Here is a 22,502-nt window from a genome sequence, read left to right as displayed (position 1 = left end):
AATTTTATTCACATTTCAAATTTGTTTCCTTTTTTTGAATTTGAAAGTTTGAAATATGTTTACAATTTGCATGTAAAATGAGAAAACAACATTATTGAACTGATTAGTTTGGCTTCTTTCCAAAAAGTATGATTTATGAAATTTAGGGTTGCAACTCTTAATTTGCATGTTGTCATTTGTTTATCACACTGATCTAGTACTCTTTGCCTGGACTGGCGATGGCAGATTCCACCCAGCTGAGATATCAAGATTACATGTAATAGAATTTTTAACTCGCTTCTTGAAGAGAGGCCGGACAAGCTTATGTTTTCACCCTTGAAGAGAGGCCTGGGAAGCTTATGTTGTCATCCTGGTGTCAGTACTAGTGTTAGTTCCTAAATTTTAAGTTTTTGGGCAAGTGATGAAAGGCATCAGTGAACTCAAAGGTTATGGTATTTTGTTTCATGGTTGCTATAGGGGTAATTATTACTTCCTGTGGTTGGAATGAATAATTTTCAATGTGAGGAGAGATTTGTACAAGTAATAGTACTCTTAATTGATATATCAATTACACCAATATCCACAATTACACATACCAACATCAGGTTTATTGCTATTTTACTGTGGGTTGGTCACATATTGAATCAATTTCTAGGCTCAGTCGGGAGTGATAATCACTTTTGGCAAAATGCAAAGAGTTCAGTTGTATTCTAAATTTGAACAATTCTGTTCTGTTTGTCAAAGATTTACTGTATAGTTGTTTAACTTCCCAGTTCATCTCATTCAAGAAAAAATATTGCAGGTATCAAGTATTACCCTACACTATTAACCAGGTTATGTGCATGTCTATACATTATGCATGTAAAGGCATATCACTGAGATTCATGGAGATTAAACATATCCCTGTGGTATTTACTTGTGTGCTGTTTGTAATAGCCCTAAATCCTCTATAAACATTACCAACTATACAGTATTTCTTATAAATGACATTTTGTTACGCTTTGAAATAAGTTTCGTCAATATATAAATAAGACATGTTCTCCTTTTTGAGGTCGTAGTATTTCAGCACATTCATTCTGTTGAATATAATAATTAAGAGTTCATAATGAATTTAGCATCACTTACTTTGATATTATCAAGACAAAAGTTGTTGTCTTGATTCCTTGTTATGAATCCTAATTAAGTTAGATCTGCAACTACCGATATATGATTTACACTGTTATTTATTTTGTGCTGCTTATTTCAAAAACAGGGTCAGTTTTCTTGATTACAGTTTTAGTTAAATTTATAAATTAATCATTGTGAAACAAAAGTACATGTAATATCTTTGTAATGTACGAGTTATTTAATCAGTAGGTTTGATTCATAATTATATCAGCAAACCTCTGCAGAGAAGCTATCTCAGCTACATGTATATAATTCACGACTAATTAATAAGACACCTGTAGATATTTATTTTGGTGTGAACGGGTTCTCCATTATCTATCTCTAGCCACATAATGTCCATCTGCTATGGGGAGAGGTTTAACAACCTAGTGTAGTGGTGGAAAGACCTTCAACAAAATTGTAGAAGATTTATCTAATACTTAATTTCAACTACATTGTAGTCATATTGTTTACATTGAAGTTTTCAATTTGTTATTTTGTTCTTGTTTATATCGTATCATTGTTGATATTTATTTTATAACCATTTTCTATTATTTCATGATTACTTGGTACCAAACAAAGAGATTTAAGAATATTTAGGTTTGGTAGAAATTGCTTACATATTGTCAAATAGTAATCAATGATTGATGAATTGGTGTTCATGTAAAGTTGTAAAACTCAAAAGACTGATATGGATCCTGAAAAGTTCTGTCACTCAGATCCCAGGGTTCACACTTGAAAGATTTTTTTGCTTATGAAATATGATAATGTGGCAGCATATGATGCATAAAAAACAATGAAGATATTTGATATGGACTCCCATTTCCTGTGAATTGAATCAACAGTTTAAAGAAATGGAAGTGGAACTTATACAAAAGAAGATATACCAGTATACATGAAGGAATGAGTATTTAGTATATCTATTTAGCTGAAATATTTTTTTTTGTAAGTTTCTTTCAGTCATTGATCAGATAGGAACAAAACATTGATAATGAATTGTCTTTTGTATTGTAGCCTGGATTTGAGGACCCTAATGCCCTAAAGACTCCAGTTGTACGGTACTGTGCAGTATCCAGCATAGAGAACAGTCACAGAGCGGCCATCACCGATATACAATGGGTCCCTGACCACATGGAGGTAAGTCTTACTGACCAGTCATGGGACAATTGACCACATGTTGGTAATTCTTACTGCCCAGTCATGGGATGGCTGACCACATGGAGGTAAGTCTTACTGACCAGTCATGGGACGATTGACCACATGGAGGTAAGTCTTGACTGACCAGTCATTGGACGGATGACTGACCTCATGGAGGTAAGTCTTGACTGACTAGTCATGGGACGGATGACTGACCTCATGGAGGTAAGTCTTGACTGACCAGTGAGTTACAGAATAACAATAAAAGACGTACAGTGGAAAACACAAAAGAAAGTTTGACCTAACTTGAATCATTAACCCATATCCAACACATTATTACAGGAATTTAAGATAAGGTATCATGCTAATGATAAAAGATATATTCATTTATAGTCGCAGTATGGGGGAATTTCTTGTTTTGATATACAAAGTGCAATATCTGTTTGTTCTAGGAGTAAATTCAGATCAATAGAAAATATATTGCATAAAATTTCCCTCACTGTTGAACTACATCAGGATTTCTAGTTTGAGAAGTGTTATGTGTCTATTCAGTACTGCTTTCCATCTACACATGGAATACTATATGTGAGATTCTGTTTATGTTTGACAGCTGAATAGGATGGGCGTGCCTCAGGAAAACAAGAGTTTGCAGTGCTGTCAGATCATGTCCTGTGCTACAGATTAGTGAGTATACACATTTCTACGCCGCCCTGTGTACACTTTGTCCTACATATTAGTGAGTATACATATTTCTACGCCGCCCTGTGTACACATTGTCCTACAGATTAGTGAGTATACATATTTCTACGTCGCCCTGTATACACATTGTCCTACAGATTAGTGAGTATACATATTTCTACGCCGCCCTGTATACACATTGTCCTACAGATTAGTGAGTATACATATTTCTACGTCGCCCTGTATACACATTGTCCTACAGATTAGTGAGTATACATATTTCTACGTCGCCATGTATACACATTGTCCTACAGATTAGTGAGTATGTACACATTTCTACGTCGCCCTGTGTACACATTGTCCTACAGATTAGTGAGTATACATATTTCTACGTCGCCATGTGTACACTTTGTCCTACATATTAGTGAGTATACATATTTCTACGTCGCCCTGTATACACATTGTCCTACAGATTAGTGAGTGTACACATTTCTACGCCGCTCTGTATACACTTTGTCGGACACCCATGGTTGACTGTATTACGCTATGCTACACTAATCTCCTGTGGGTCAGCTCAGTGAAAAACCTTGTTTTAATGACATCACTCTATCACTAGAAACCAATCAACATAAACCTTTCAGAATAAGAACTCTTCAATTAAGAGGGGGAATATTAAAATGTACCTGTAACAATTATGGCTGCGGCTGTGAAGGCGTGCAGATTCTGTGATAGACATATAGTGGGCTAGAAGTCCTACATGTCTTTAGTGTTTTAAACCAGTAAATCCTAGTATGGCAATGCTTTTTGGGGTGTTAGGAACAGCTCAGGTGTGGGTAGCATGTAATTTGAGCATTATGAAGCTTAACAGAGTATCAAACAATGATTTGGCAGTGTTCGTATTCCTAATAACCCACTTCACCACCACCTAGACCTTTTTTGATTGATAGGACAACATCTCTGTCAGATAAAAGGGTATCAATTCTCTTCTGCTTGAATTTCTGAAGCATATTGTCAAGATCACTCACTGCACTTCTTGTTGGGTATATACAGCTGCTATAAAGCGTATGCTACCTTGTAGCTGATTGGCTGAAATTCTGATAGGAAAATGTGACAGAGCCAATCAAATCTTTCGAAAGAAAGCTTTTCATTGAGTTGATCCACGGGTGATTAGTGTAATGTGATAAAACCTGGGTATCTGATGATGTATATACAGGGATGACTGTACTGTATCTCTCTGTATACAGGGATGACTGTACTGTATCTCTCTGTATACAGGGATGACTGTACTGTATCTCTCTGTATACAGGGATGACTGTACTGTATATCTCTGTATACAGGGATGACTGTACTGTATATCTCTGTATACATGAATGACTGTACTGTATCTCTCTGTATATAGGAATGACTGTACTGTATCTCTCTGTATACAGGGATGACTGTACTGTATATCTCTGTATACAGGAATGACTGTACTCTATCTCTCTGTATACAGGGATGACTGTAGTGTATCTCTGTATACAGGAATGACTGTACTCTATCTCTCTGTATACAGGAATGACTGTACTGTATATCTCTGTATACCGGGATGACTGTACTGTATCTCTCTGTATACAGGGATGACTGTACTGTATCTCTCTGTATACAGGAATGACTGTACTGTATCTCTCTGTATACAGGAATGACTGTACTGTATCTCTCTGTATACAGGAATGACTGTACTGTATCTCTCTGTATACAGGGATGACTGTACTGTATCTCTCTGTATACAGGAATCTCTCTGTATACAGGGATGACTGTACTGTATCTCTCTGTATACAGGGATGATGGTACTGTATATCTCTGTATACAGGAATGACTGTACAGTATTTCTCTGTATACATGGATGACTGTACTGTATCTCTTTGTTTACAGGGATGACTGTACTGTATATCTCTGTATACAGGAATGACTGCACTGTATCTGTCTGTATACAGGGATGATTTTATACTTCATTTTTCTATAATTTAAATTACATTTTCTATAATAAATTTTTTTCTGTAATTTGTGTTGCAGTTTTTGAAGTTTCTGTTTTTATTTTCTGTAATATTAATTACATTTTCTGTAATAAATGTTTTTGTATTTTATCTTATAGCTGTGTACTGGTGTGGGACACTCGACCTGTAAAGGGTCCTGGACAACTCATTACCACCAAGGAGACTGACAAAGGTCCCAAAAACCCCATAGGTGTCCCCAACACATTTAAACATCTTGACCTGTCATGGAAGCCTATTCTAAAGGTCTGTTGCATTTAAGGTATCTTTTGAATTGATATCATTAAATTAAAATTGATAATGGTTTTATCTGTGTTCAGACATATCTTGATACGCCCTGGTAATAATGGCCAACAAGTGTGATTTATATAAGTTGTAAAACCTTGTTCCTCAATTGTAGCAAAATAAAGTTTACAATAAAAGTACAGTAATAATAGTAAAATCATAAGGATAATGATTAGAACAATTCATTCAAAGTGCTTTAAAGACAGTGTAGATTGATCTTTAAGTTTCAATGTGTAATTATTTCAATGGTTTTTTCATAAGAAAAAAATCTTTCTGTAAATATACTTATTTTGGTGCACTCAAATTTTAGAGCAATACTGGATTTAGACAGTTTAGCAGAATGATGAATTTGCAATTTATAATTGCTGCAGAAAAAAGTGTTATTAGATCATTCATAATTTAATTGGGCGATTTTTTACAGCATGGAAAGCTAAAAAAATAGAGTACTGCTGGATATTTTAAGTATTATTTTTGTCCCAGGGAAAAAATTAACATTTTACAGTTATATTACACCTTTTGTCATCATTTTGATTTCTTTGTTTTAGGTGGCACTACACAAGTCTGAGCCAGGAGGTGATCACAGTCCTACCAAGTTTACTATTCAGGAAAAACAGGGAGACCGCGGAACATGTAAGTATCAATTTAAAATGAAAGTGATGAGGATTCCAGTCTGTCAGCATACTGTACTGTTTGTAAATTGTGTAATGTCTAGTATGAGCTTATTGATTGAACGATGATAACTTGAAATAGTAATTTAAATATGTTGAATATACATGTTTGTATAATGATAAATTCGAGTTTTGTATCCCCCAGAGAAAACTGGACAATATAAATTTTAAGACATTTTTCATGATCCCAAGTTCAGTTGTATGATAAAATCATCTGTATTTGTAGAGTGCCTGGGTTCAGGTGTTTGATAACATTAACTGTCACCATACTTGTTGGCCTGAGTCTGTCCAATAAATAACTAAGCTGTGACACAAAAAAAATTGTAGCTATACAACTTGATTTATACTACTAATACTCTTGTATTTCAATTTCTTTAAAGATCTTATTTTGATCATTTTGTAGATTATCCTTATTTTCGATTTTTTTTTCACAAACATTTCTTTGTTTAAAGATAAAGATGAAGTTTTAGATTGAAAATCTTAAAATTATTATAGAAAATAGTGTGTGATATTCTGTTTATCATTATTGGATGTATGCTTCAGTGAGGTAGCACTCTAAATCGGCAAAAGATCCGGCCTATCACAAGGAGACTTAACACAAACATACCGCAGCCTCCCAAAACACACATACGCACTCATCACACGCATACATGTCGCATGCATGGGAGGCCGTCCTTAAATGACCTTAGCTGTTAATAGGACGTTAAACAAAATAAACCAAACCATTATTGGATGTATGCATAAAATGTATTTTGCCTTAATTTTTTTTAACTTAAAAGCTAATTGATTAAATAAATTAAATCAGAAAATTTTTCAAAAGTACATGTAATTTTAATTGGTTCCTTATGTTGAATATATTGTGAAATACATGTATTGATAAATTTATTTGAAGGCTGTATATTTAAATGTTTAATTCCACATACGTTATACTTTACAGTAGGCAAAGCGACAGATGGCTCAGATCTGTCAAAGGAGGCAGCCATGGGGGGTGGCTACTACACAAAGCCAGGGTCTGGCAAGGACAAGAGAACACTGCAGAGTGTCAAGACTCATTTCTATGTTGGCACAGAGGTACTTGCCCTCAAGGTCACTTGGGACATGTCACGACCCCAGTTCTGGGGGAGGGGCCTCTGTCCCCCACTATGGCCCACACCTTGCCCTTTTCCAGGGGAAAGTGTGACGCCCTGAAACAGCACATAATGTTTATGAGTCTGGATTCTCTGTAGTCTTCTATTTCTGTCTTGTACAGCACCTGTTTGCTGTGTGCATGCACGACACACTCGTCACACTGTCTATAGCTATTTGCCTTTATTCGTTTGTCTGTCTTTCTGACGCACATTCGTATACACCCACAGGGTTTATACAGAGCACTATGCAATTGGCTTTCTCTCTCATAAAGCTGAACAAGTCATCTTGCATTCCACACTATTTCACACCAATGTGTATATATTGAACCATTAATTTGTTCCCAATAATGATGTTGTGAATGACCACTTTGTTCCCATTGTTGACTTTACGGTATGAAGATAAAGATAAACAATAGATTTTACCCTTAAACATTTACCAAACCAGCTCATGTCTTCATCACAGTGACAATAATTTAATAAATATTTATTGATTAGTTATCATAAACATATAGCTAGATCAATTTAAAAAAGAAATGGACATAAAAGATTTGTAGATATCATACATAAAAAGAACATTTAGCTGCTTAATCAGAATATGAACTGATTAAATGTTTTGACTTGTAAATGGCAAATTTATTAAAATGAATTTCCACTGAGCATTATTGAAGATGTTTATTTTAAGCCCTGAAAGCTGATATTGAAATTTAGGTCCAGATTATCTATTATACAAATTAAAACTCCATAATTTCCCCTAGGACTTGTATTATTACCAAGCTTAAATATCAGCTATGGAAAAATCTGATTTACATGAAAATATACAAAGAAATCAATCCATATACAATTGTATAGTTTTTCTTAAATATTCCTTAACTTAAAACTTTCCATAGGAAAGCATAAATTTTTACAGTATCAAAGGAAAGTTCTGAAGTTTTCCCTGAAATCCATTATGATTAATGCTTCAAATTTCAAGATGAAGAATTTCCTTAAGTTTAGGTGAAGATAAATGTAACTTTAGGTTTTGTCTGTGTACCTCCCCTATATTAGGTCCCCCATACATAATGAGTTGGTTTGGAAGTGTGGGAATGCTGCCTCTCCTTGTGTTAGCTCACTGTAGTGCCTGTATACATGTCTGCTTTATAGGACTGCATGTCTGGATCCACTACTGTCACACTGTCACTTCCTTTTTAATCTCAAATATTATCACATACATCTATTGATTAATTTTAAATATTATCCTTTTTTATTTTTATTTTTTTAACTGATAACATTTGTCTTCATTGCTGATAAAGTATATTTACACGTCTTGTATAAGTCATATGATATACATGTATTTGACATGTGAATGCTGAATACATTTTCCAATAACATACTTTAGAAAAATGTTATTTCATTCCTGCTTTACTAATCCTCTGCCCATAAATACCTCTGTCCTATGATTACCAGTGTTCCTCTCAGTATCAGTCCTCTGTACCATAAATACCAGTGTCCCTCTCTGTATCAGTCCTCTGTCCTATGACTACCAGTGTCCCCTCTCTGTATCAGTCCACTAGTGTCCCTCTCTGTGTCGGACCTCTGTCCTATTATTACCAATTGCCCCCTCTGTATCAGTCCTCTGTCCGATAAATACCTGGGTACCTTTCTGTATCCGTTCTCTCCCCCTACCCACCAATGTTCCCTTTTGTATCCGTTCTCGCCCCCTACCCTCCAATGTTCCCTTTTGTATCCGTTCTATCCCCCTACCCTCCAATGTTCCCTTTTGTATCTGTTCTCTCCCCTACCCTCCAATGGTCCCTTTTATATCAGTTATCTCCCCCTACCCTCCAATGTTCCCTTTTGTATCCGTTCTCTCCCCCTACCCTCCAATGTTCCCTTTTGTATCCGTTCTCTCCCCCTACCCTCCAATGTTCCCTTTTGTATCCGTTCTATCCCCCTACCCTCCAATGTTCCCTTTTGTATCTGTTCTCTCCCCCTACCCTCCAATGGTCCCTTTTGTATCCGTTCTCTCCCCCTACCCTCCAATGTTCCCTTTTGTATCCGTTCTCTCCCCCTACCCACCAATGTTCCCTTTTGTATCCGTTCTCTCCCCCTACCCTCCAATGTTCCCTTTTGTATCCGTTCTCTCCCCCTACCCTCCAATGTTCCCTTTTGTATCTGTTCTCTCCCCCTACCCTCCAATATTCCCTTTTATATCAGTTCTCTCCCCCTACCCTCCAATATTCCCTTTTATATCTGTTCTCTCCCCCTGCCCTCCAATGTTCCCTTTTGTATCTGTTCTCTCCCCCTACCCTCCAGTGTTGAATGAGGACCAGACGTGCAGGATCTATACAGTAAGATATTGACCTGTGTATAATCATGGTAGATATCTATACACAGAATGTAGACCAAGTAGGTATTTGTCTGTCACAATATTACTAGATTGTGTGTTTTTCTACCGGTACCATGTCACTGTATGTCTGTGTTATATACAGTGTGTTATATTATTATGTGTTCACAGTAAAATTAATATTTCTTTGTCACTCTCACCATTAATATTGCATGTTATTGTGTTTGATTGCATGGGCTTTAATGCATGCACTGGACTTTTAGACTGTTTTACTCTCAGTAACACCTGTTGATGTTGTTCTTGTTGAGATAAAATTGTTTTTATGTTGAATTTTATTATAACTAAATTAATTATAAGTTATCAATCTTCTACAGTTTCTACATCCATACTGTGGCAAAATATTCTTGATAAATTCATGCTTTTTCAACATAAAATTTGATTGTAAACTAACATTTTCTCACATCTCTTTAATAACTAAGGAGACTTTTTTTGAGACTAAGTACATCTTTATCTTTGATAAATTCATTATAATTACAACTCTCCTGAAAATGTTTATTTTTCATTATTCTCATCAGAACTATGGTGATAATGCCTGGAAGTATATTAGTATTTTAATGGGTGATAAGCAATATTGTATAGAGTTAAATTATCTTATTTAGGACGAGAATAGGTGAAAGTCTAATTATCGGTGGGTTAAAATTGATGCTTTATAGGAGACAATATATTTTATTTCAGGAAGAGGTTCTGTCTTGTGAATTATGCAGTTTTGTCATAAAATTTTAATGGGTAATACCGGTGTAATTTAATTGAGGGAGAGAATAGGTTAAAGTTTTCTGTATTATGTGGTTATATTTCATTTTCACGTGAACTTTAGGACGGCGAGATCGTTTATGTTGACTGGATGCCACAGAAAGATCAAGACACAGGAAAAATTCAAAGTAAGACATCTCATAACTATTGTAATGATCGGGTATCTTCTTTTTGATGTTTTTCTTGGATCATTAATTGATAATTTATAACAATGAAACTATTTAGCATGATTATGTATTCAATCATTTAGATTTAATAAAAATTTTGTCAATTTTTTTTCAAAAATCAATTTATTGAAATTTTTATTTTTTTTGTATTTTTAGCCCACCATCATCAGATGGTGGGCTATTCAAATCGCCCTGCGTCCGTGGTCCGTCGTCCGTCCGTCCGTCCCTCCGTCCGTCCGTCCGTCCCTCCGTCCGTCCGTCCGTAAACAATTCTTGTTATCGCTAATCCTCAGAAAGTACTGAAGAGATCTTTCTCAAACTTCATATGTAGGTTCCCCTTGGTGCCTAGTTATGCATATTGCATTTTGGGACCGATCAGAAAACAACATGGCCGACAGGCAGCCATCTTGGATTTTGACAATTGAAGTTTGTTATCGCTATTTCTGAGAAAGTACTGAAGGGATCTTTCTCAAATTTTTTATATGTAAGTTCCCCTTGGTGCCTAGTTATGCATATTGCATTTTGGGACCGATCGGAAAACAAGATGGCCGACAGGCAGCCATCTTGGATTTTGACCATTGAAGTTTGTTATCGCTATTTCTGAGAAAGTACTGAAGGGATCTTTCTCAAATTTCATATGTAGGTTCCTCTTGGTGCCTAGTTATGCATATTGCATTTTGGGACCGATCGAAAAACAACATGGCCGACAGGCAGCCATCTTGGATTTTGACCATTGAAGTTTGTTATCGCTATTTCTGAGAAAGTACTGAAGGGATCTTTCTCAAATTTCATATGTAGGTTCCCCTTGGTGCCTAGTTATGCATATTGCATTTTGGGACCGATCGGAAAACAACATGGCCGACAGGCAGCCATCTTGGATTTTGACCATTGAAGTTTGTTATCGCTATTTCTGAGAAAGTACAGAAGGGATCTTTCTCAAATTTCATATGTAGGTTCCCCTTGGTGCCTAGTTATGCATATTGCATGTTGGGACCGATCGGAAAACAAGATGGCCGACAGACAGCCATCTTGGATTTTGACCATTGAAGTTTGTTATCGCTATTTCTGAGAAAGTACTGAAGGGATCTTTCTCAAATTTCATATGTAGGTTCCTCTTGGTGCTTAGTTATGCATATTGCATTTTGGGACCGATCGGAAAACAACATGGCCGACAGGCAGCCATCTTGGATTTTGACCATTGAAGTTTGTTATCGCTATTTCTGAGAAAGTACTGAAGGGATCTTTCTCAAATTTCATATGTAGGTTCCCCTTGGTGTCTTATTATGCATATTGCATTTTGGGACCAATCAGAAAACAAGATGGCCGACAGGCAGCCATCTTGGATTTTGACAATTGAAGTTTGTTATCGCTATTTCTGAAAAAGTACAGAAGGGAGCTTCTCAAATTTCATATGTAGGTTCCCCTTGGTGCCTAGTTATGCATATTGCATTTTGAGACCAATCAGAAAACAAGATGGCCGACAGGCAGCCATCTTTGATTTTGACAATTGAAGTTTGTTATCGCTATTTCTGAGAAAGTACTGAAGGGATCATTCTCAAAATTCATATGTAGGTTCCCCTTGGTGCCTAGTTATGCATATTGCATTTTGAGACCAATCAGAAAACAACATGGCCGACAGGCAGCCATCTTGGATTTTGACAATTGAAGTTTGTTATAGCTATTTCTCAGAAAGTACTGAAGGAATCTTTCTCAAATTCCATATATAGGTTCCCCTTGGTGCCTAAATCTTAAATTTCATATATAGGTTTCCCTTGTTTGAAAAGTACTAGAGGTTTCTTCTGAATTTACACAGACTAGTAAGACTTAGAAGAAGAGAAAAGTAGAGAAAAGATCAATCTGACATGGAACCTATGAAGAACATTCAATGGTGGGCGCCAAGATCCCTCTGGGATCTCTTGTTATTTATAATTTGTAGCTTTGTACCCAAAGTTATCAATTATAAAGCTACTTTTATACATATTATCAACGAAAATAAATGTAGCTCTATAGACTTTTCAGTTCATGGAAATATTGCACAGTTTATGTTTATTTATGTTTGTGGAGTTATATCATTTGTAGTAACTACAATTTTGATGTCATGTCTATCATTCATGGTCTTCAGTTTAATGCCACTGTTTTAGTGTAATACTGCTATATGTTTATTCCTACATAGCACCAAAGCCGGAGTTTTACCACTCGATACACGACGGACCTATCAACACACTACAGCGCTCTCCTTTCTTTAAGGAAGTAGTTTTGTGTGTTGGAGGGTGGACCTTCACACTATGGAAGGAGTCTGTGAATGTAAGTTAATTCAGATTTTCATGAGATTCATTTTTGGGGCTTTTTTGTTTTTCTGTTCTTGTTTTTTTTTTTTTTTTTTTTATCATTATTATTTTAAGCTGAAACTTGATTTGTATAAATTGATCAGATGTAGGAATGTATAGTCACATATTTCTCAGCTTTAACACTTGCTTTATTTAATGAGGATATAATAGAATTATCAGTAGAAGTACATTGGTTTTTAGAAACAGAATTTTTCAGTACAAATGACAGTTCAGATTTCTGCAGACGTTTCTTAACAGTTATTCCAGTTATATATTATCAATGCCTTTTTGATATCATTTCGGTGTCACCTTCGAAGCATGACAGACACTTGGGGATCAATTTGTCCATTGTCAGTGTCAACGTCGGTCACACTTTATTTTTCCAACATATTTTCCTTATCATTTGCCACATCTATCTATAAGTTAGTGTGTGGTTTTGTCATAATGAATTACAGATTGAGTTTAAACCCAATGTTAATACTCCTCTTTTTGATGGAGTTATGGCCCTTCGCACATAGGATCTCATAATTACCAGGTATCTGTTTTCTGGACTTTTTTCACTACACTTGCTACATAAATATGTTACTTGGTATTTGGCTTAATCATATTAGAATTATAGATAGAGTTTGAACCGTTTGTCAAAATTCCAGTTTTGGTTGTAGTTCTTTGCACATTACAAATTCGCACATTATTTAACCATTGGTTCTTTGCACATTGCAAATTTGCACATTATTTAACCATTTTTCAGGATTTTTTTTTTCACTTCCGCTTGCCATATTAGAAATTTTTGTAATTATCTGTTTTTTCTGGAATATTTTTCACTACCGCTTGCCTGCCACATTAATTTGTAACTTAGTATGTGGCTTTGTCATGATAAATTACAGTTCGAGTTAGAACCCTGTGTCAATATTACATTTTTTGATGGAGTTATTGTCCTTTGCACACAAGTAATTATCACAACTAATTGTTTTTCATTTCTGCTACCGCTTGCCACATCAAATTGGATCTTCATATGTAGCTTATTTAGAAAACAGAAAGCATAATGCTTATTTTATGGTGACAATGAAATTTTCAAAATGGCACTCTTTCAATTAAGTGGGCACAGGCAACACATCCACTTCTGTGGAATTCTAGTCTAATTTAGTGTCAAGAAACAAATATTTTGGTCCTAGCTAACCTCTTATCTGACATTGACCTCATGAACACCAATGTACATTAAAGATATGTTAACAAAGGGATAACTAAAAATGGGTATACACAAATATAGGTATTCACAAATATAGGTATACACAAAGAATAACAACGCAAAATCAATTCCAGGGAACAATTTGTAACTGCTTTGTACAGTTTTCAGTTGAATTTTCTTTGTATTTTTAATTGCACACAAATTGCTTTCTAATGGGTAACCAGTGCCACATTGATATTTGTCAAGTTATGGGGAAGTACAGGTTGATCCTGATAAATCATCGAGCGTTTACTTATGGTAGTACAGGATGATCCTGATAAATTGTTGATCAATGTTTAATCATAGGTAGTACAGGATGATCCTGATAAATTGTTGATCAATGTTTAATCATAGGTACCACAGGTTGATCCTGATAAATCATTGATCAATGTTTACTTATGGGTACTACAGGTTGTTCCCGATAAACCATCGATCAGTGTTCACTGATGGAATAGTACAGGCTGATACATCATTGATCAATATTTACTGATGGGGTAGTAATAATTCTGATAAATCATTTATCAATGTTTAATTATGGGGTACTACAGGTTGATCCCAATGAGGCCAAGAGGAATGTAAGTATGAAGACTAAGGCAGTCTGTACACGGCTAGAGTTGGTGCTGTGATGATTGATAAAATGTTGATTTTAACCTTCAATTAATTTGTGTGGATGTAATTTTGAAGTTTTTGATTTCAGTAACAAGTATGCACTAGTTTAATATTTAACTCTTATATGTGTCATTAAAAATTGTTTTACGCCTTTACGACAAATACGAACACCTACCAGGTATCAGCTGAGACTCGTAACAAACTGACGAGGAAAATTCACAATTTCAAGTTTTCCTTTAGAAAAAATTAAGGGAAGAAATGCCTTGTCTAAAATACCTAAAATATTAAAGACTCAAGTTATTGTGGAAATTTAGCTCATAAAATGTGGTAACAGTGTAATCATTGCTTGATCTTAAATTCAAAATCTGCTGATTATTTGATTGTATAATCTAGTTTATGATAGAATCTTACCAGTAGTTTAGTGAATTGAATGCTTGCATACAGAAAGAAAATTGAATGTAAGGCTGGACATCTATATTATTGTCCTGGATTGTGTCAAGTAGAATGCTCCCAACAAACTCCCTTCTCTAAAAATCTGGTAATTACAGTGAAACCTGACTTTACTGACCACTGATCATGACTAAACAACATCGATCCTTAACATCAGACCATGTCCATTGGAACTGCAACATGCTCCACTGCAATTGCCGACACTTACTTTGCTGAAACACTCATATTGTAGGCACCAACTTGGTCCTAATGTGTGTTGTTAATGTCAGGCTTCACTGTACATTTCTGTTACTGTTTCAGAATATTTCAGTTTTACCTTGAAGAGCTAACATGCTCATGTTGGGGGGGCCCCATCATCAGCTGTAGTTTTCATTAACCCGGTAAATACTTCTGCTTCACAACAGATCAAAATATTTCGACCAAAATTGATGCACTCGACATTCATTATTTATACAATTAGAATTTAGGAATGTGAAGCACAATGAAAGGAATAAATCTTCAAAATCCTGCATCATTAGTATGACTGGAAGGATTTCAAATTAAATCTATATTGAGATTCTATGCAACAATGAAAAAAAACTTCATCAAGCACAAGATTTTAATTCACCTGATTTATCCTTGTCCCAGCACTTGTGTGATTTGATACCTCAAAATAAATGTCCTGTACAGTAACATAGATTTACTTTATATTTCAACCATTATCTAATTATAATTCTTTATCAACTTTCGCATTATTGTGACTTTAATGCAGTGAAGTAGGATTTAAGCTTGAGAGTTATCAGTGTTTAATGCTGAACAATGTATATTTATATACCGTTGTTGATGTAGATCAGACACAAATAAATACTGTTATGACTATATGCTACAGGTAATTCAAAAGCTGCACTAAATAATGACTAAATTATGCCCAAGATGTTCTTTAGCCCTTGTGTTATGTGCTATGTGTGTTATAATATCTGGAAAGCTATGGTGTGGTAGTGCAAGTGTCCGCAGGCCATTTTGCTTTACAGCAAGAGTTTATTCAGGATTATAAATCTTGTTAATGAATTATCTTTTCAGATACCCTCATCAATTCTAACAATAGTATACTTTAAAAAAAGTTTGTTTTTTTAATTTCTAAAGTTTGACAATCTGTGCCCCAATCATTGTTTCTGTCTATAATGCAGTAAAGATACGGACAAGCCCGAGATTCTTAACAGCTTTAATATGACTTTAATTAAGTGTTTTCTTACATTTTTCATAAAATATGTTTATATATAACCAATACGATTATATTAATAGGAAAGTAAAATCTATGGTTTTGATGTTAAACTAATGTATTGGTAAATATGGTTTTCCACACAAAATTGAATTATATATAATCATGAATCATTGAAATTATTAACTTCAACAAAAATACATTTTACATAAACAGAGTGGTCCAATCCTGCAGTCTGCTGCCAGCACTGTCAAACTAAGTGCTGGACATTGGTCACCATCTCGACCAGGCGTGTTCTACGTAGCAAAGGTGGATGGCAGTGTGGATGTGTGGGATCTCCTTGACAAAACACACGAGCCCTGTATGACACAGAACGTGTCACCTGTCCCCATCACCTCTCTCTACCCCTTCCAAGTATCACGTAAGTATCACCCGGTCATTTTGATTGGCAATCAACTTCAATCTGAGCTCTGAATTTGAAAACCTTCTTCATAAGATCTTGTTCAATAAAAATCTACTGCAGAAACCTTTCCAGTTTGGGGTGTCTTCTCTTGTGGCACAGGGGTAACACACTTGCTTTCACCTAGGCAAGTGAGGGGGGCTTCCAATTGGACATATAGAGGTATGGGCGTAGGGGGTCACCTGCCTGACCATGTGCCAACAAGAGTAATTAAATAAGTTGAATAAATTGTTTTCAATTGTTGTAAAATAAATTAAAGTTTACATTTTAATATCCAGTTAGATTATAGATTCAAGCTTTGATTCTTAGGGGTTGTAATATAGTGTAAAACAATACATTGGTGCAGCATCCACAAGAGGCCTAGTCTCTTGAAATTCTACCATAAAGTATACTTGGGTGAAAGGCTGTTATGAAAATGAATTACCTTGACCTAATTTCATGGTCACACCTGGGTCAGATGTATAAAAAAAATTAATTCAATTGCTTTTAATCCAAGTGATGTAGAGTCATGATTTATGATAGTATATTGGTATGAAGGCTATTTTATCCTATTATCAAAGGATGACCTTGACCCATTTTCATATTGTCTGTCCATCTATCTCTGTTCAGGGCCATTTTTGTTTAGCACAGTCCAAACAGTTGGACCGGTCTTCTCTACTTGTGGACCGACCTTCCACACTACTTGTCACTAGGGCTTCAAACTTGGGATATTGGTTTACCAAGGCAGTGTATCATCTATCAAAAGTAGGTCACTCTGACCTACATTTTGACCTTTGACCTACATCAAAGCAAAAGATTGTCCTAGCTCTATCTCCCACACTACTGATTACTGGAACTTCAAACTTGGGGTATTTCTGCAATTTTCTCAGCCATGAGTATGAGTAGCTACAGATCAAGTTTGAGTTTCAGGGTTGTTTGGTCAAGGTCACTTACTATTTTTCAGTGGGGGCTGGTAGGAGACATGTATTGCTTTAGCAATACCCTGCATGCTTGTTTATTGATGATCTGTGCATTCTTGGCATATAATTTCAAATCCAGTCGGTACTGTAATTTGCTGAATTGTCGTTTTAATTAAATAATTTGTATATTAACCTACAGAGAAGCAGCACCTGATGGCAGTAGGAGACAATGCTGGTACACTTCACATTTTAGAAATTCCGTGGAGTCTAAGACAACCCACTGCCAATGAGGTAATAATCTATCAAGTCTCAACAAGTCTGTTAAACTTAATATTTAATGATGCTTCACCACTGATAGAGTACACTGCTTGTCATAACAAGAGGCCCAAAGGGCCTTAACGGTCACCTGAGATTTGAAATATTTCGGCCAACTAAATTGACCCTTTTTGGCCCCACCCATCAGTCCTAATGGGGTCAGTCTATGAAGAGTATTTGATTCTAACATATAGTAGATAAGAAGATTTTTGAAATTTCAGTCAATTTGTCCCTTTTTGGCCCCGCCCACCAGCCCCTGGGGGTCAACCAGGGCCAACATATGTACATAACATCAAACTGTAATCCCATGCTGATAATTTGAACCAAGTTAGAATGAATTCCAATACAAATCCAACAAATAATAGTCAAAAATGTGATTTCCCTATATAAACTATAGTAAAGTTTACCCCCTCCCCAGGGGCAAACGTGAGACCCCAGGGTCATGAAATTCACAATTTTGGTAAAGCACCTGAAGACCCTTCCATCTATGAAGAGTATTTGATTCTACCATATCTGAGAGTAGGGAAGAAGATTTTTGAAATTTTAGTCAATTTGACCCTTTTTGGCCCCGCCCACCAGCCCCTGGGGGTCAACTAGGGCCAACATGTACATACCATCAAACTGTCATCCCATGCTGATAATTTGAACCAAGTTAGAATGAATTCCAATACAAATCCAACAAATAATAGTCAAAAATGTGATTTCCCTATATAAACTATAGTAAAGTTTACCCCCTACCCAGGGGCAAACGTGAGACCCCAGGGTCATGAAATTCACAATTTTGGTAAAGCACCTTAAGACCCTTCCATCTATGAAGAGTATTTGATTCTAACATATCTGAGAGTAGAGAAGAAGATTTTTGAAATTTCAGTCAATTTGACCCTTTTTGGCCCCGCCCACCAGCCCCTGGGGGTCAACCAGGGCCAACATGTACATACCATCAAACTGTCATCCCATGCTGATAATTTGAACCAAGTTAGAATGAATTCCAATACAAATCCAACAAATAATAGTCAAAAATGTGATTTCCCTATATAAACTATAGTAAAGTTTACCCCCTCCCCAGGGTCAAACGTGAGACCCCAGAGTCATGAAATTCACAATTTTGGTAAAGCACCTTAAGACCCTTCCATCTATGAAGAGTATTTGATTCTACCATATCTGAGAGTAGAGAAGAAGATTTTTGAAATTTTAGTCAATTTGACCCTTTTTGGCCCCGCCCACCAGCCCCTGGGGGTCAATTAGGGCCAACATGTACATACCATCAAAGTGTCATCCCATGCTGATAATTTGAACCAAGTTAGAATGAATTCCAATACAAATCCAACAAATAATAGTCAAAAATGTGATTTCCCTATATAAACTATAGTAAAGTTTACCCCCTCCCCAGGGGCAAACGTGAGACCCCAGGGTCATGCAATTCACAATTTTGGTAAAGCACCACAAGACCCTTTCATCTATAAAGAGTGTTTGACTCCACCATATCTGAGAGTAGAGAAGAAGATTTTTGAAGTTTTAGTCAATTTGACCATTTTTGGCCCCACCCCTCAGGCCCCAGGGGGGTGGGGACCATATAATTCACAATTTTGGTTGACCTTCAGCCATAGAAACTTTCTGCCAAATTTCATTGAATTTTGTTAAGCGGTTTTGGAGAAGAAGTTGAAAATGTAAAAAGTTTACGGACGCACGACGCACGACGCACGACGGACGACGACGGACAAAAGGCGATTAGAATAGGTCACTTGAGACTTCGTCTCAGGTGACCTAAAAATGTAGAAAATGACACCCACAGAATAGAAATTGTAAATGACATAACAATGCCATTCTCATAATTGTCCCTCATAACACCAAAAAACGTACCAAATAAAGAGGCATGCATGCTCGATAGAATTTCTTAAAATGTGATCAATTATTTATTCACTTCAAATTTGAAAGATAAGAGGCTTTAACTTCTGGAGAGTGGTACTAACATAAAGTATGTAACTTTTCATAATTAATTAAAAACATACATCTGCCTAGTCTTGATTTCAATTGATTTGTTGTAGATGAAGCACTTTTTAAATTTTCTAATGTATATTCAATTATATGTTATATTGTTGTCTATAAAGTAAAATATTCCTTAAACATAGATCATTGAGGTATAATTAAAAGTTTAAATTTTCCGCTGCAGTACACTGGTATATCCAACTACTTTGAGCGTGAAGTGAAGAGACGTGCCTTTGTCGTGTCACGCTGGGACTTCAGAGAGATTGAGAAGAGGGAACTAGAACAAGAACATAAACGGAAGATGGGGGTAAGTATATCTTCATACTGCTGAATCAGGGATGTACAAATATTGGTATTCCTATAAATGATTTTTTTTTTTTTTTTAAATGTTTTGGATACTGTTTTTGGTGCTTGTACTGACTAATTGGAGCACCAACAAATACTTGTCTTAGAAACAAAGGGCCGCGATAGTGCAGTCAGCTAGAGCGTCAGCCATGTCACCTCAGGGGTGATGATCCAAAGTGTGTGGTTCCGATGCTCCCTACATGTGTCAGTTTGTATTTCTCGGAAAGGTGAGAAATGGGCTGGTCTTGGCCGTAAAGGTTGTATCCATGGGCACTTTACCCAAATTGCTCTGGATGGCATGAGACGGACCTCCTGTATGTTGTGCAATGAGGTAGTCACGAACTACTTCAAGGAAACCACGCCTCAAAATGACCCTGGCTGTTCACAGGGCGATAAACCCAGGAACCACACATAGTACATAGAAAACAATATACTGAAACTTCAGTTAGTGCAATCATAATTAGTGAAATGCTTTCTATGCAAATAAATACTTAACTAATGAATATATGTTGTCAGATAAACTGGAGTCACTAATAGATATTTCTAGCTACTGTTTTTACCGCAATGTTTCCCTAGGTAGTTATCATCAGTGCCAAGTTGTGTGTCAAAGGGATGAAACTTTAAAATGTTACACATTTGTGGTCTCTGTTGAAAAGTTACTAGAGCTGATCTTTTATATTTCAGATTGCTCCAAATATACAGCTTTCAGAAGAGGAGGTAGAATATCGTCTCAAACAAGAATATGCTGCCTATCTTGATGAGGAAAACTCATTCCTGAGAGAACTAGGTCTGAAGGATGATGATGAGCCTCTTCCTGAAACATGATCTTAAAAACCAACAAGTTTCCTATGGAAACTAATAAAGAACAAACAATTATGTGATAATTTTTGGCCTGGAAGAATGTGACTGAATTCATTTAAAACAACTGTTTTCTTTCAATGATGTAAAATCTGCATATCAGTTTCAAAATGTTAACATTTAAAATCAATGTTGACAATAGAATCATTCTTCAATTAATTGCGAGCTTCTATCAACACCTCAACAGTTGAATGGTACATAGTTACATACAGGACTTGGAAAATGATAGTATATAATGTCTTTCTGTGATGAAGATTCAGACTCTCGACTCATCAATGTATTGTGCAAAACAAATTCCTTACAAACTAATAGGTACACACTGTAGTTGTAACCTAGGTATTTTCAACATTTTCATTCCATTTGTGTAAAACAGTTAATTATAGTGAAACTTTATATTTTTAAAGCTAAGTTAGGTTTTTTGTGACTTCCATGTTATGTTTCATTCACAAGATATCATATAGAGATATTTGCCATTAGTGTAAAATCATCACTGACCAGGACTTTTGTGTATAATACAATGTAGATGTATGACATGCATTATATATCTCTGTGATAACATATCTTTGGTGAATATTAATGAATTCTTGTTGTCGATATCTTTATTTAATGCCATGAATTAGTGTTGAATTTATTTTAATATGATAAATTATTAAAAAACAAAATGAAACTGCCAGATTAATTCATTGTTTTTCTTTTAACATTGTTTATGACAAAAAGAAATTCTGGAACACTTTAATTTAATCTATATTTTTATTGCAGTGGAAACCGACATCTCCATGGGAAAAAAATTGCCAAATTCTTATGAAAACAAACAAAGATGGGTTTTACATTTTAATAACCATGGAATCATATCCTTGTTGTAACAAGAGGCCCAGAGGGCCTGTATCGCTCACCTGGTTTCATGAGATATGAAACAAGAACTATGCTTAAGTATATTTGCCACTGGTATTGCTATGTCAATATATCATAGGCATTTTATATGGTTACATAAACATTGTTTTTATTGTAATTCTAAAAATGTCAATTTAGCCAAATTGATCCCTTTTGGCCCCGCCCCTCAGCCCCCCGGGAGTCAGCCCCACCAATTGTACAATTTTGAATCTCTACCCCAAGGGGATATTACCAGTCAAATATTTGAGATATCCATTGCTTAGTTTCAGAGGAGAAGTTTATATCAATCTAGCCAAACAGGCCCTTTTTGGCCCCGCCCCTAAGACACCCAGGGGGTTAGCCCCAACATTTGTACAATTTTGAATTCCTACCCCAAGTAGGTGCTACAAAGCAAATACATGTACGTGAGATATCCATTGCTTAGTTTCAGAGGAGAAGTTGTTTATATCAATTTAGCCAAATTGACCATGTTTGGCCCCACCCCTAAGCGCCCCGGGGGGTCAGCCCTACCATTTGTACAATTTTGAGTCCCCACTCAATAGTGATGCTACCAGGCAAATATGAGCGATATCCATTGTTGATTTCAGAG

General features: G+C 35.9%; 1 protein-coding gene across 6 annotated transcripts in view; it reads left to right on the top strand.

Moving 5' to 3' along the window:
* The window catches only part of LOC117325913 (WD repeat-containing protein 63-like), a 38,949-nt gene extending 17,254 nt beyond the window's left edge, over nucleotides 1-21,695 (top strand). For 4 of the 6 annotated variants that reach the window (XM_033882422.1, XM_033882420.1, XM_033882418.1 and 1 more), the window contains 12 exons: nucleotides 2,140-2,262; nucleotides 2,873-2,946; nucleotides 5,072-5,216; nucleotides 5,801-5,885; nucleotides 6,861-6,994; nucleotides 10,248-10,311; nucleotides 12,524-12,654; nucleotides 14,451-14,477; nucleotides 16,376-16,580; nucleotides 17,718-17,809; nucleotides 20,004-20,126; nucleotides 20,849-21,695. In XM_033882422.1, coding sequence (XP_033738313.1) covers nucleotides 2,140-2,262; nucleotides 2,873-2,946; nucleotides 5,072-5,216; nucleotides 5,801-5,885; nucleotides 6,861-6,994; nucleotides 10,248-10,311; nucleotides 12,524-12,654; nucleotides 14,451-14,477; nucleotides 16,376-16,580; nucleotides 17,718-17,809; nucleotides 20,004-20,126; nucleotides 20,849-20,989 — 1,344 coding nt within the window. In that variant the 3' untranslated portion in view covers nucleotides 20,990-21,695. The remainder of the gene's footprint in view (nucleotides 1-2,139; nucleotides 2,263-2,872; nucleotides 2,947-5,071; nucleotides 5,217-5,800; nucleotides 5,886-6,860; nucleotides 6,995-10,247; nucleotides 10,312-12,523; nucleotides 12,655-14,450; nucleotides 14,478-16,375; nucleotides 16,581-17,717; nucleotides 17,810-20,003; nucleotides 20,127-20,848) is intronic. The other 2 variants (XM_033882423.1, XM_033882421.1) reach the window with 1 other exon arrangement.
* The last annotated feature ends 807 nt before the right edge of the window (nucleotides 21,696-22,502 follow it).

The sequence above is a fragment of the Pecten maximus genome, chromosome 4 (genome assembly GCF_902652985.1).
Source record: "Pecten maximus chromosome 4, xPecMax1.1, whole genome shotgun sequence".
NCBI classification, from domain to species: domain Eukaryota; kingdom Metazoa; phylum Mollusca; class Bivalvia; order Pectinida; family Pectinidae; genus Pecten; species Pecten maximus.
This window is presented reverse-complemented; position numbering and strand designations above follow the sequence as displayed.